The 15,275-nt window shown below is 46.0% G+C and overlaps 1 protein-coding gene across 1 annotated transcript in view; it reads left to right on the top strand.

The window, feature by feature from the left end:
• ANKS6 (ankyrin repeat and sterile alpha motif domain containing 6) overlaps positions 1–15,275 on the top strand; it is a 49,252-nt gene that overhangs the window by 19,895 nt on the left and 14,082 nt on the right. The window contains exons 6-10 of the mRNA XM_066579248.1: positions 383–531; positions 7,711–7,921; positions 9,657–9,706; positions 10,958–11,158; positions 13,000–13,126. Coding sequence (XP_066435345.1) covers positions 383–531; positions 7,711–7,921; positions 9,657–9,706; positions 10,958–11,158; positions 13,000–13,126 — 738 coding nt within the window. The remainder of the gene's footprint in view (positions 1–382; positions 532–7,710; positions 7,922–9,656; positions 9,707–10,957; positions 11,159–12,999; positions 13,127–15,275) is intronic.

The following is a 15,275-nucleotide window of genomic DNA, read 5'->3' as shown; positions in this document are numbered from 1 at the left end:
CGGACTTTGGGGTCTCACCACACATATACATAAAGCAAGGTAATACTACTTATATAATTGTAGTCTGTTCAAAACAGCCTTCTCTTAAGGCTCTTTTACACGCAATGATTATCGCTCAGAATTCGTTCAGTTTAAGCGATTATCTTTGGTGTAAAAGGGCCTTTATACCCTACACATCCGTCAGTAATCCATGAACTGCAGGCATTACATATAGCTATACTGTATGCTGCAGACGATGGCAGAATCCCTTGACCAATTGTGAGTGGCTGTAAGTGTCCGCCCATGTGGACACGTGTTTTGTTATAAACTTTGTTAAATGTTGAACAAGTTTGGATGACCTTGTAACTGAGGATAATGGGAGTTATTGTCTGTCTCTTGGTAGACACCGAGCTTGTACGACTGCTGGCTACCGTCTGTCTGCAGGCCGACAAGGAGAGGTCCAAACAGAAGAACAAGCCGCTGCTTCCCAGCTCCAAGAACAAGCCCCCATACACCGTCCCGCTTCCTGCAGATGACAAGGCTGGGCTAAAGGTACAGCATCGGCTACAACTGCGTCTGGTAGTCCTCCCTCGTGCAGATCGGATGGGGTGCGGCGTCCAAGACTCTAACGTATCAAAAATAACGGTCTGGACAGACGCACTTGTATCTTGAGTGCACATAAAAATGTATTTGCCACATAAGGCAACGTTAACGTTTCGGGCTCAAACGCCCTTTATGAAGCATATAGACATCTTGGAGTATTAGGGGTTAATGGCAACAAAGTTCAGCCTGGCCATAGCTAACATCTAGAAGTGCAATAATCAGACAAAATCCTGTGATCTAATCTGCAAGAGGGACCTCAGTCCCCAGACTGGGAAATACATTGTGTGCATTCAGAAAAAGTGTGCTGTCCAAACCGTTACAGACGGGTCAACCGGAAAGTGCTGCTATTGTAACGCGTCTAGGAGAAGCGGCTCAGGCCGGGCTCACACCAACGGGTTGGATTACGCATGCGGATTTACGCAAGGGAAAACCTGCGATAGATCGCAAAAACTAATTGTGAATGTTCACGGAGGATCGCGGATGCAGTCGTTTTTCCGCACAGATGTATGCGTATGCACAACGTATCGTCCCCGCAGGCAGCGAAGCCACACAAACCGTAATGAGTCAGTCTCTCTCGATATATAGAGATAGATTCTGGCTTTTCTGTGTACTCTGCCTGCTTCTTCTGATTCCGCCACTCATATGCAATATTACGTGTGGACAATGGAACGCACGCATCCGTTGACTTCAATGGAGTCCGTCCATGAGGAATCTGCACTTAAATGGAGCAGGCTGCAAATTTTCTTCAACTTTCAGTGCCCGCGTTTACTGCAGATCCCCCGCACGGACGGCAGTAGCCTAATCCGCAATTAAAATCCATCGTTTGAGACCCCCCCCATAAAACAATACACCATGTAATCTCAGAGTCCGGCCACCGACTGCTGAATGGCGTTGGCCTCCACATTGGAGCAGCGTGTCAAATGGGGGTTTCTTGGGCTTTAGATTTAAAATTGAAATGGTATTTAAGGCTCCACAATCCCTTTAACTCCTTAGAGGGCCGTGCAAGAAGAAACAGGGCAGTGGTGTTTAATAGAGATGAGCGAGCGTACTCGGCCACGCCCCTTTTTCGCCCGAGCACCGCGATTTTCGAGTACTTCCGTACTCGGGCGAAAAGATTCGGGGGGCGCCGTGGGTGAGTGGGGGGTTGCAGCGGGGAGTGGGGGGTAGAGAGAGAGGGCCCCCCCCTGTTCCCCGCTGCTACCCCCTGCTCCGCCACGCCGCCCCCCGAAACTTTTCACCCGAGTACTGAAGTACTCGAAAATCGCAGTGCTCGATCGAGTAATTACTCGAAACGAGTATATTCGCTCATCTCTAGTGTTTAATTATTGTTAATTACATAGTACTAATTATTAGTTCCCTTGCGCCATCACTGTGCCGCCCCACTCTGGTGGTTTACTGACCTCATGGCCGTGGGTGTTCATGTGACCCCAGTCCTGGTTAACCGCGGTCGGAGAGCAGCGGAGCGCTGGCAGGGATCTGCCATAAAATCCCCCCCAAAATATTCTCTCCTCTTGGAAAATACACGCCTCCAGGAATTCATCTAGGGCTGGCCTGGAAAAAAATACCCCTCCCAATGTGTTCGTTTCTCCAGAGTAAAGCTGTAGCATGCCCTATTTTCAAGCAAGAATAGTACATGCCAATATGCGGTGTCCCACGCAGCACAGGGATAGGGCGTCCATGTGCTATGCAATGCGACTCATGCCCCAGAATGTCAGGTGCCACTCGCTGCCAGCCGTGTCAATATGGCCACACTGAAGCCCCTGAGAAGTGGCTCCATCGCAGGGCCTTCATCTAGGGATGTAAGGAGCATTTTGACCACAGAAGTATTTTGCAGAAATGAATGCGCAACAAACTAGACAAAGTGAAAATTGCAGTGTTGCCACAAATATGCCAGTTGGGTGTGTAATATGTTGTGCCCAGCTTGTGCCACTGTGAAAGCTCAACTCTCTGTGGTTAACGACCTACAGGCGGCCCTCATCTTTTGCATGGACATAAAGTTGCGATCAGAATTATTCAATTAGGGCTAATTGCCAAAATTACAAACTTTCAGCTCTCAAAACAGAAGTTTCTCAAAAATTTAACACAGACTGCCAGTATTATTCTCCCCTTTCATGACCAGCGTCTTTAACCCCTTCCCTCCATATGACGTAAGGGTACGTCCTGGAGGCAGGGTACTTCCCGCAACTGGACCTACCCTTACGTCATAAAGATAGCGCGATATCCGGCAGCGTGAACCGGCTGTCACTGATAGCCAGCCTCCTGCTGCAACAGCAGGGGTTCATCGGAGATGTGCCCTCTGCTGTTAACCCCTTCCCTAGAGATGAGCGAACGTACTCGGTAAGGGCGATTTCGCAATCGAGCAACGCGATTTTCGAGTACTTCACTACTCGGGTGAAAAGTACTCGGGTGCGCTGTGGGGCGGGGGGTTGCAGAGGGGAGTGGGGGGTAGCAGCGGGGAACAGGGGGGAGCCCTCTCTCTCTCTCTCCCTCTCCCCCCCACTCCCCGCTGCAACCCCCCGCTCACCCACAGCGCACCCGAGTACTTTTCACCCGAGTAGTGAAGTACTCAAAAATCGCGGTGCTCGATTGCGAAATCGCCCTTACCGAGTACGTTCGCTCATCTCTATTTGTGTCATTTATGCTGCATAATTAACGCTTTAAAAAAAATCTATGGCAAAATTGATGCATTTTCTCTCCCTGCAATCATAAAAATGTTTTTAAAAGTTTTACAATATAGTCTGTGTACCCAAAAATGGCACCAATAAAAACTACAGTTCGCCACGCAAAAGAAAGCCCTTATACGGCCGTGTCAACAGAAAAATAAAAAAGTTATGGCTTTTGAAAAATGGAGATTGAAATCCACCAAAAATCGTTGTGTCTTTAAGCCCAAAATAGGCCATGTCCTTAAGGGGTTTAGTAGAGCACCCTACTGCTGGTATGACCGGCTGCAAACATGATGCATCGCCAGACAGTAGCTTCTACTAGCGTTCCTGAGGAATCTCAGCCCGATCCTCATGGACAATGACCTCCAGGTCACTAATATTCTTCAGCCCATTCCTCATGGATAACGGCCTCCAGGTCACTAATATTCTTCAGCCCGTTCCTCATGAACAACGGCCTCCAGGTCACTAATATTCTTCAGCCCATTCCTCATGGATAACGGCCTCCAGGTCACTAATATTCTTCAGCCCGTTCCTCATGAACAACGGCCTCCAGGTCACTAATATTCTTCAGCCCATTCCTCATGGATAAGGGCCTCCAGCTCACTAATATTCTTCAGCCCGTTCCTCATGAACAACGGCCTCCAGGTCACTAATATTCTTTAGCCCGTTCCTCGTGGACAACTGCCTTCAGGTCACTAATATTCTTCAGCCCGTTCCTCAAGGACAACGGCCTCCAGGTCACTAATATTCTTCAGCCCATTCCTCATGGACAACGGCCTCCAGGTCACTAATATTCTTCAGCCCGTTCCTCATGAACAACGGCCTCCAGGTCACTAATATTCTTTAGCCTGTTCCTCATGGACAACGGCCTTCAGGTCACTAATATTCTTCAGCCTGATCCTCATAGACAACAGCCTCCAGGTCACTAATATTCTTCAGCCTGATCCTCATAGACAACAGCCTCCAGGTCACTAATATTCTTTAGCCCGTTCCTCATGGACAACGGCCTTCAGGTCACTAATATTCTTCAGCCCGATCCTCATGGACAATGACCTCCAGGACACTAATATTCTTCAGCCCAATCCTCATGGACAACGGCCTCCAGGTCACTAATATTCTTCAGCCCGTTCCTCATGGACAATGGCCTCCAGGTCACTAATATTCTTCAGCCCGTTCCTCATGGACAATGGCCTCCAGGTCACTAATATTCTTCAGCCCGTTCCTCATGGACAATGGCCTCCAGATCACTAATATTCTTCAGCCCGTTCCTCATGGACAACGGCCTCCAGCTCACTAATATTCTTCAGCCCGTTCCTCATGGACAATGGCCTTCAGGTCACTAATATTCTTCAGCCCGTTCCTCATGGACAACGGCCTCCAGCTCACTAATATTCTTCAGCCCGTTCCTCATGGACAACGGCCTCCAGGTCACTAATATTCTTCAGCCCGTTCCTCATGAACAACGGCCTCCAGGTCACTAATATTCTTTAGCCCGTTCCTCGTGGACAACGGCCTTCAGGTCACTAATATTCTTCAGTCTGTGTGCTGCAGACGACTTCACATCCCAACAAAGATTTTCTATGGGATTCAAGTCCGACAACTGTGACGACCCCTCCAGAAGTTTACCGGGACTTCTTCTGAAACCAAGCTTTGGTGGACTTTGAGATATTCTTGGGATTATTGTCCTGTTGACCCCAAGGTTCACAGAATATCTGCACTGCAATACTGCTTAATCTTTACCGTCTTCAGTAGCACAAGGACCCACAATGTCGTTCTCCTCTCTGCTGCATCTACATATAAGTGCTTCATAGAGATGAAGTACCGGACATCTCAACATCAGCTTTTCAAAGGAGACTTCAAGAATCAGACATTTATGGTTGAATTGCTCTAAAGAAGCCACTACTGAGAAACATCAACAAGAAGAGGAGACATGCTTAGGGCAAAAAACACAAGAAATAGACATTAAATTAGTGGAAATCTGTACTTTGGTCTGATGAGTCAGAATTTGAAATTTTTGGTTCCAACTATCATGTCTTTGTGAGGCGTAGAACAGGTTTATGGATGGTCTCTACATGTGTGGTTCCTACCGTGAAGCATGGAGGTGTGATGGTGTGAGGATGTTTTACTGGTCGCGTTGGTGATCTATTCAGAATTCAAGGAACAATTAGCTTGGCTACCAGAAGCGTTCTGCAGCGACATCCCATCTGGTTCCAGGCTATGTAAGGGCTATTTCACCAAGAAGGAGAGTGGTAGAGTGCTGCATCAGATGACGTAATCCACAGTCACCCAGCCAAAGCCCAAATGAGATTATTTGGGGTGAGTTGGACTGCAGAGTGAAGGAAAAGCAGTCAACAAGTCTCAGCACCTCTGGGAATTTATTCAAGACTGTTGGAAAACCATTCCTGATGACGACCTTCAGCTCATTGAGAGAATGCCAGAAGCGTGCAAAGCAAAAGGGACTACTGTGAAGAATCTAAAATATAAAACATTATCTGGTTTGTTTGTTGGCTACTTAAAGGGGTTCTGACATGAATAATGTTTTTATGCTTTAGCAGCCATTGTTCCCTGGTCTGCCTAATGGACCCAGGGAACCCATGGGTTAATGGCTGCTAAAGCATAAAAATCTTATGCTTACCTGTTCTCCTGTTGTTGTTGACATCGGGGGGTCATCTCCCGGCAGCATATTAGCACTTTCTGCTTAGGTTAAGCAGCCTGACTAGAGCCACCTGATTGGTGCACGCTGTGCAGTCACGTGGTGCCGAAGAGCCAATCAGGTGGCTCTAATCAGCAGCGCTGCTTAACCTAAGCAGAAAGTGCTAGTATGCCTCCCGGCAGGCAGTCTTCTTCCTCCAGCAGCCGCGCCGCTCCGGGATCGCGCGCATGCGCAGTGGAGAGGTGCCCTCTGACAGGAGTCAGGACGGGCCGCGTCTCCACTGCGCATGCTCAGCACTCCGGAGTTCAGCCAGGACGGATGGGCCGCCCACAGCAAGCACTGTGCGGTCCGTCCGTTCACCTCGGAAGTGCCTGACGGACGGACCAGAGCAGGAAGCGGTCTTTTTGACCGCTCCTGCTCTGCTTTAAAGGCACAGAAGAAGATGCCGGCTGGAGGGGACATGCCTGGCGATCGGGCCAGGCCAGGCAAGGTGAGTGCAATTTTTTTTTTTTTCATGTCAGAACCCCTTTAACTCCATGTGTGTTTCTTCATAGTTTCAAATAAGGGTCCACAATGATGAATCGGTGTGATAAATGGTGTGCCCAAACTTTTAACTAGTTGTTGGGGTTCGGGTCAGGACCCACTGTGTTAACCAACCAAACCTGGCTTTTAGACCAGACCTGGTATGGCTGACAGCTGACCCTAGTGGTCAGAGGTACCGAAGCAGGGAAATCTCAGATGTGTAACTTGCTCTTAGCTAAGCAGGAAGATGGGAAGACTGCTGCCTATAAGCAGGGTAGGCGTCTTGATAAGAACGGCCCCACGCTGGAACCTTTGGCTGACTATCCCTGACAGTAAACAGGGACAGTGTTCACAAAGCACAGAACAAGACTGACTACCACAGAAACAGGAGCGATGGACAGACTGGACAGACGCACACAGGCTAATGCATAAGGCAAAGAACATACAAAATAAACAGATACTGGTTCAAAAGACAGATCAGTCCTAACAGACGACCTAGATGTGCTGGGTGTCTGAAGCAAACACACATCAATTCTGAGGCAAAGAGGGAGGGACCCCAGTTCACTTAAATAGAAGGGTAATTGCTAATTAAGCTTCAGCTGGGCTATGAGCACTGAGAGGGGTTAACTCCATCATTGCTGGAAGAAAACAGAACAAAAGTACATTCAAATAGAAGAAGCAGAGCAATGCCCGCCTTTGCCTGGAACAGCAAGAGGGCGGCAGACACGAGTAGCGGACCTAACACTAGTACTGTATATGAGTAAGAACAGTTACTAATTTAGTTTAGTCCCTTAATATTACCTGTTTTGGACTTGAATGGGAACGTGTCATCAGAATATGACCTATCACTTACATAAAGTTTTAGTTAGACATATTTTTTTAAGCTTTTGATAATTTTTCATATCCCTGTCTATATTTAAAAATAGCCCTGAAATCTTGCATTTTTCACTCTAACCACTGAGCCTCTTAGTAGGCTAACACTTCCTGTTCTTCTCAGTAGCCATCTCATTATCATCACAGGCAGGATTATAATGTCAGGAATCGAGAATACATGGATTAAAACAAGATCATAATAGATAACAGTCCCAGCTCACCTCCTTCCCCTCCCTGCACAATGACTTATGCACAGGTCACAATTATGCCTAGAAAACTCTCCTAGAGTTCTAACCCCCTATAACCGTCAGCTCCTGCATAGTGATTGCTGTAAAATAGCATATTTATAGTCACTATAGGGTTAATAGGATGTCATTTTTGTTGAATACTATTTACTTCATATGTCATTTCTTTCAGTCATGGTGGAACAGGATGTCTAATCGCTTCCGTAAACTGAAGTTGACCCAGACACTGAGACATGGGTTCTCCTCCAACCGTCTTGTGCCTTTGACTGAAAACGCTAGTGCTTCTCTTGACTGTATGATGAGAACTCCTTCCCAGACGGATATAAGCAATCCACGAAGACCAGAGTCTACTACTGCCTGGACAACTTCCTCCAAAGACAGCGGTGAGGAGACTACAATACTAATGGCAAAATACTATGCAATGCAAGAGCACATTTTGGAGAAGTTTCCAGTTACCCAGAAACCCCTCCGACAACTTGGTCGCTGTTTTCTATTCTATGCTTCTCCATAAGATGAGGATACAGTTGAAGACGTTTGCAGACATGGCTTAGCCACACCTTACTCTTCATGTTACTGTCTGTCAGGTTATGCAGCAGCGTTCATAGCATAGCCCAACTCCTCTCCTGCTCTACGTTTAGTACATGCGCTGGAGAGCAGGAGCCGGGCCAGCAGCGTGAATAGTGTTTGAGGAGTTGCACTACTTCTGGCTATCATACCTGTAGGACTTGTATCCTGCATTGTCTGTAGACTTTCTATCTAATTATGAGTTTTCCTTGAGCTGTTGGGTTGTGACTAGCTGCTATGATGTCTCTCATACCCAGCACACAGAAGAGAGGAGATCCTGCTCCCCTCTCTATCTCACATGTACAAAGAAGCAAGAGCAGCACAGAAGACATGCTAGAGAAGTACTGAACAGCTTAGATGCGAATCCAGTAAATCCTTACTATGAGTTTCAGCACCATCTTTGCTTCTCTGTCACTTTGCTCCTGGTCTCTCCTGCGCCTTCAATTTCCATAGACTTAAGACAACATGTAATATGATCCATCAGTGAGCTGACAGGCCAACTAGTTTCCCAAGATGGATTTAACAGAGAATTCATAGTGAATAAGAAGTTTAGGAGGGGAAGGGGGAGGAAGAAAAGAGCCAAGAAAGAGGCATTTTATATAAGGATGTTTTACAAAAGTTCTGTACACATACTCTTCCATAGACTTGTATTGGAGAACGTATGCATGGGACTGTGAAACGAGTCAGATTTTCAGCCGGTGCGTAGTCTTCACATTTTGAGAACCAGGAAGAAAGGGAGTATGAAAGAATTTAGCACCCTGGTCCCTGTCACATCACCTATCAGCACCCTAAGTTAGTTTATGGTGCTTTAGGCCGGTGACGGGTTCCCTTTAACACACATCTCAGCCCGAGTCCATTCTCCCTTCATTCGGGACGCAGTCTACTGTAAGATTCGTAGACACACAACGACTCTTGAACTCTTTCAACATGCTGATGCCTGAATCCTGTTTCCCTCGGGTATCCCCCACTTGTTTTAGGGATTGTCCAAGCCAGGGATAATGTCGCATGTCTGGTGGATTTGTCCCAATGAGCATAAATTATGGGCAATTACAAACTGTATCTTTTCTTATAAATCCCTGGGAGGCCTTACTAAAGAGATTGGCAGTATTCCCCTTTCCAGAAAAAACTGATCATTCTTTTTAAGCGGCAAACCAAAGTCTAGTTTAGCAAAAAAACACAAGTAGTTTAGTTCCTGCTCTCGGAGGAATCGCTGGGCCTCCTGTCCGCTTTGTGCCCCTTCCTCAAGTCTTCACCCTTGGCACCTACTGCCTCTCCGGACCTTCTGATCTCTTCCAGCTCCGGTGGCCTACATGTTTGGTGGTCAGTCCATAGACTGTTTGTTTTTGGTTGTGTTTGTTTCGCCATAAGATGCCTTTCTCCACGTGTTTCCTTGGAAGTTGGACTTGTTTTTGGAAGCCGTGTACAGGTATTGTTACAGACCGGGGCCGGCCACAGGACCATCTGTGCTGCTCATACTTCAACATGAGTTTTACTCTGAATAGAAATTAAATTGGGTTTTATTTCCCATAACTCAGTATCTTTCTTTCATTCCAGGCCTGGGGACCACAAAAACTGAGAATGATGATTTACTGCTGGCTACTATGGTAAGCCTTTACAGATCTTTACGGCACAGCTCTAGATCTACAATAACACATTGTCCATGGGTGCCACAAAGTGGCTGCTGCCTATGGAAACCCCAAAGGAAGAGGGTGGAGCTACAGGCGGAGCCTAAGGTTACAATGTTCCGAGCAGTCTAGCGGTAGGCTCCACCCTCCGCCTGCAGCACACCCTTACCGCCTCTGGTCTACACATGCATTCTCCCGTTCTAGGACGGGCTTCCACAGGTTGCATGGATGGCTGCAAATTAGTTTTCACTGGTGCCTTATTCTATTCATTGATTGCAATTTTAAAATAGTTGAAAACCTGTATTATGAGTCAGACGTGGCCAAGTGCTTAGTGAGGCTCAGTATAAACTGTGCCAAGTTTAAGGGTACGTTCACACGTAGTGGAAAATCTACATCAAAATCCGCGCCATTGCTGTGGATTTGAATGTGGATCCGCAGCAGATTTCACCCCTTGCAATTGAAAACATCATGTTCTTAGAGCAGGAGGGTCGGAGCCGGTAGATATATAGTTTCAGGCTGTGTTCCCACGGGACGGAAATCCCGCAGAAATCTCGCGGTTTGGCCACACCGAAAAACCGCGATATTTCTGTGGGATACGCGCTGCTTCAAATCCCGCGGCAAACTGCTGCGGGTTTTTGAGCGGTTCGGCCGCCAGCATTCCGTTGCGGTTTTCTCTCCCCATAGAGAGGCCTCAAAGGTAAAAAAATTAAATTCCGCAGCGCCAGCTTAGCGCGGCTTTGCTGCGACGGATTGGCTGCCCCATGTGTATGAGATTTTTGCAAAACCTTGTCCACATGGCTGGCTAATCCCGGGATTCCGCACGGAATTTCTGCGGCAAATCCGTCCCGTGTGAAACCTGCCTTACTGACTACTAGTGATCAGGAACTTTAAATGTGATTGGCTAATTCTGAACACTTCTGCAACCACATTATTGTTTTTTTTCCACCCTGAGTGATTTCAGTTTGTTTTTCAGTAATATTGTGCAGGGTCACGGGGTGGGGGAGAAATCTGAAATGTTTCATCTTTGTTGGATTTTTAACCTGACAATGGCTTTATAATAAGGGTGTGTAGACTCTCTATATCCTCTGTATATGGGTGTAGACAGACATCAGACAGACATGTATATATTTTTGGGGTTTTCTTACCAGGCTCATTTACTCCTTTAATTTAAAAGTAAAATATTTTTCAAATGAAGGTAAAATTCCTGTAAATGTTCTTTCTGTCTTACAGCTTAAGAACGGAGCGCCTTTTGCCAAACTCCCCAACGATAAGCTGAAGGCTGTCATACCTCCTTTCTTGCCTCCATCAAACTTTGAGCTGTGGAATTCTGATCGGTCCAGGATCAGTAAGGATGGGAAACTGGAGCAGACCCGCGCTTCCATGGGGAGGATCTCCAAACCCAGCTTTAACAGCAGTGGAAACTCAGACATTGTAAGTTTAAGTCCCATAACAAAAAAAACTAATTCTAATTGAAGGAAGCCATCCTCCTGTCAGCACTGCTGTCCCCCAACCTGCGCAGTAGCACTGCCATGCATCCCGGAAGCCGTCCCCTCAGGGTGCTGTGCATTATCTGATGCGCTCCTGTCCCAGGTCTACAACCGCCCCACTCACTAGTTACAAAGGCTAATGCCTGGTTTAGACGCAACGATTATCGCTCAAAAGTCGCTCAAAAGACATCATTGTGTGCATTTACAGGGTAGGGTGGTGATCTCTCAAAATTCACACAAACGGCAGTTTGATTGACAGTTTTGAGCGATCACTTTGCGCTCCAAGCTGGGTATACAGTAGACAAGCAGGGCTGCTTTTCTTCTGTATACTCCTGCTGTCTTCATGGAGCGTACAGCTGATATACAGCTATGCACTCCGTTGGGGTATGCAGAACACAGCTGGAGCGCTGTGTTCTTCATACCTTGACAGTGTTCCGGAGCACTCAGCTGGTATACAGCTGTGCGCTCCGAGCGGGGTGTGCAGAGCACAGCTGGAGCGCTGTGTTCTTCATACCTTGACAGTGTTCCGGAGCACTCAGCTGGTATACAGCTGTGCGCTCTGAGCGGGGTGTGCAGAGCACAGCTGGAGCGCTGTGTTCTGTATACTCCGGCTGTGTTCACAAAGCGCTCATCTGTTATACGTACGGCCGATCGCGGCTATTAACCCTTTAAATGCCACTGTCAGTTCTGACAGCGGCATTTGAATCCCCCCAAACGCGGTGAGATCGGGGGAGCCGTGCAGGTGTCATGGCAGCCGGGGGCCTTAGCAGACTGCCTATCAAGCTATCCCCGTGGGGTGGCTTGATAGACTGCCTGTCAAAAAGCAGTATGACGTAATGCTATAGCATTATGTCATACTGCAGGAGCGATCAAAGCATCGCTGGTTGTGGTCCTCTAGGAGGACTAAAGGAAAGTTTAAAAATAAGAACAAAAAAGTTTTACTAATTATTAAAAAAAAAAAGTAATAAAAGTTAAAAAAAAACCTTTGCCATATTTGCAATAAAAAAAATAAAAAAAAATATTAAAAAATATGTATTTGGTATCGCTGCGTCCGATCTATCAAATTAATGCATTATTTCACCCGCACGAAAAACGTGGTCCGAAAAAAAACCCCGTCAGAAATGCACTTTTTTGGTCACCCAATCAAAAAGTCAATTGTATGCAACAGTGGTATCAACGGAAACGACAGGACGTACCGCACAAAATGAGCCCTCACTCAACTATGTCGGCGAAAAAATAAAAAGGTAATTGTGCGTAGAAGATGGACACACAAATAATTTTAAAAAATTAAATATCTTTAAAAAAAAATACAAGTTCTACCGCAAAAAAAAACTATACAAGTTTGGTATCGTAGTAATCATACTGACCCACAGAATAAAGATATCAGGTCATTTTTTATTGTAGTTTGTGCGCCATAGAAACAGGACGCACCGAAGGATGGTGGAATGTCGTTTTTTGTTTTTTTTTCATTTCTCTCCACTTAGAATTTTTTAAAGTTTTTTCAGAACATTATATGGTATAATAAATAGCACCATTGAAAACTACAACTCGTTCCGCAAACAACAAGCCCTCATACAGCGACGTCGATGGATAAATAAAGGAGTTACGATTTTTTTAAAGGGAGTAGGAAAAAACGAAAATGGAAAAAACTAAGGGGTTAAACAATTTCCTAAATGTTTTCGGTCCCACGACGTGTCTGACACTTGCGGTCACACAACCCAGATCCCTGTGTAGCCCCAGCATCACTGACTTCTCCATTATGTGCTTGATTCTGTTTCTGTTCAGACTTCAGTCAGCAGAGCGCCAAGAACAGTCAAATTTCCTTCCCTGCCGAGAAGTCCTGCTTCACCCTCAAATTCAGGCAATTTTAACCATTCCCCACATTCTTCTGGCGGAGCCACCAATATTACAGGTGAGGAGGTGATATACATATGGCTTCTTGTTGTGCATACGGGACCATTAGGCTCCAAGGTTTATCTTGTGTGTTGGGGAGTAATGTTTGTGGAGTAAAGTTGGTAAAACTAGGTTGTTATTGGGGGGATCACACTTTGGGCAGATGAAGGGACACTTGCTATTGTTTAAAAGGGAGCCTATCGGGGGATTCATGCCGCTTTATTCATGGGTAGCATGAATTACCAACAGGCTCCCTCCTAACAAACTGCTACATGTTACACTGAAATGCCTGGCTCCACTTGATTGATAGGCATCTCCCTGTTTGTATATAGAGTGGAGGTGCCTAGCAGGGAGCCACTGAGATGACTTCCCCCAACCATGCTTCCTCTGCTCTAACCGCTGTGTAGTGGCCGACACTTGAAATTGCAGGAGCAGCTCCCATTGATTTCAGTGAGACCCCAGCCTGCAATTACGAGCGCCGGCCAGTACACCGAGATCGGAGCAGCAGCTTCCACTCCGACCCCGGTGTAGCTATCTATTACTACAATGATGGCCTTGGAGAACGTTATGCTGACAAGTGGATCTACTAGGAGGCGGTTAGAGGGCAGGTATATAGAACTAATAGAGGTAGTTGGAGGGCAGGTATATGGAACTAATAGAGGTAGTTGGAGGGCAGGTATATGGAACTAATAGAGGTAGTTGGAAGGCAGGTATATAGAACTAATAGAGGTAGTTGGAGGGTAGGTATATAGAACTAATAGAGGTAGTTGGAGGGCAGGTATATAGAACTAATAGAGGTAGTTGGAGGGCAGGTATATAGATCTAATAGAGGTAGTTGGAGGGTAGGTATATGGAACTAATAGGGGTAGTTGGAGGGTAGGTATATAGAACGAATAGAGGTAGTTGGAGGGCAGGTATATAGAACTAATAGAGGTAGTTGGAGGGCAGGTATATAGAACTAATAGAGGTAGTTGGAGGGCAGGTATATAGAACTAATAGAGGTAGTTGGAGGGCAGGTATATAGAACTAATAGAGGTAGTTGGAGGGTAGGTATATAGAACTAACAGAGGTAGTTGGAGGGTAGGTATATAGAACTAACAGAGGTAGTTGGAGGGTAGGTATATAGAACTAACAGAGGTAGTTGGAGGGCAGGTATATAGATCTAATAGAGGTAGTTGGAGGGTAGGTATATGGAACTAATAGAGGTAGTTGGAGGGTAGGTATATAGAACTAATAGAGGTAGTTGGAGGGCAGGTATATAGAACTAATAGAGGTAGTTGGAGGGCAGGTATATAGATCTAATAGAGGTAGTTGGAGGGCAGGTATATAGAACTAATAGAGGTAGTTGGAGGGCAGGTATATAGAACTAATAGAGGTAGTTGGAGGGCAGGTATATAGATCTAATAGAGGTAGTTGGAGGGCAGGTATATAGAACTAATAGAGGTAGTTGGAGGGAAGGTATATAGAACTAATAGAGGTAGTTGGAGGGAAGGTATATAGAACTAATAGAGGTAGTTGGAGGGCAGGTATATAGAACTAATAGAGGTAGTTGGAGGGCAGGTATATAGAACTAATAGAGGTAGTTGGAGGGCAGGTATATAGAACTAATAGAGGTAGTTGGAGGGCAGGTATATAGAACTAATAGAGGTAGTTGGAGGGCAGGTATATAGAACTAATAGAGGTAGTTGGAGGGCAGGTATATGGAACTAATAGAGGTAGTTGGAAGGCAGGTATATAGAACTAATAGAGGTAGTTGGAAGGCAGGTATATAGAACTAATAGAGGTAGTTGGAGGGCAGGTATATAGAACTAATAGAGGTAGTTGGAGGGCAGGTATATAGAACTAATAGAGGTAGTTGGAAGGCAGGTATATAGAACTAATAGGGGTAGTTGGAGGGTAGGTATATAGAACTAATAGAGGTAGTTGGAGGGCAGGTATATAGAACTAATAGAGGTAGTTGGAGGGCAGGTATATAGAACTAATAGAGGTAGTTGGAGGGCAGGTATATAGAACTAATAGAGGTAGTTGGAGGGCAGGTATATAGAACTAACAGAGGTAGTTGGAGGGTAGGTATATAGAACTAACAGAGGTAGTTGGAGGGCAGGTATATAGATCTAATAGAGGTAGTTGGAGGGTAGGTATATGGAACTAATAGAGGTAGTTGGAGG

Source organism: Eleutherodactylus coqui, chromosome 9, assembly GCF_035609145.1.
Source record: "Eleutherodactylus coqui strain aEleCoq1 chromosome 9, aEleCoq1.hap1, whole genome shotgun sequence".
Lineage (NCBI taxonomy): Eukaryota > Metazoa > Chordata > Amphibia > Anura > Eleutherodactylidae > Eleutherodactylus > Eleutherodactylus coqui.
This window is presented reverse-complemented; position numbering and strand designations above follow the sequence as displayed.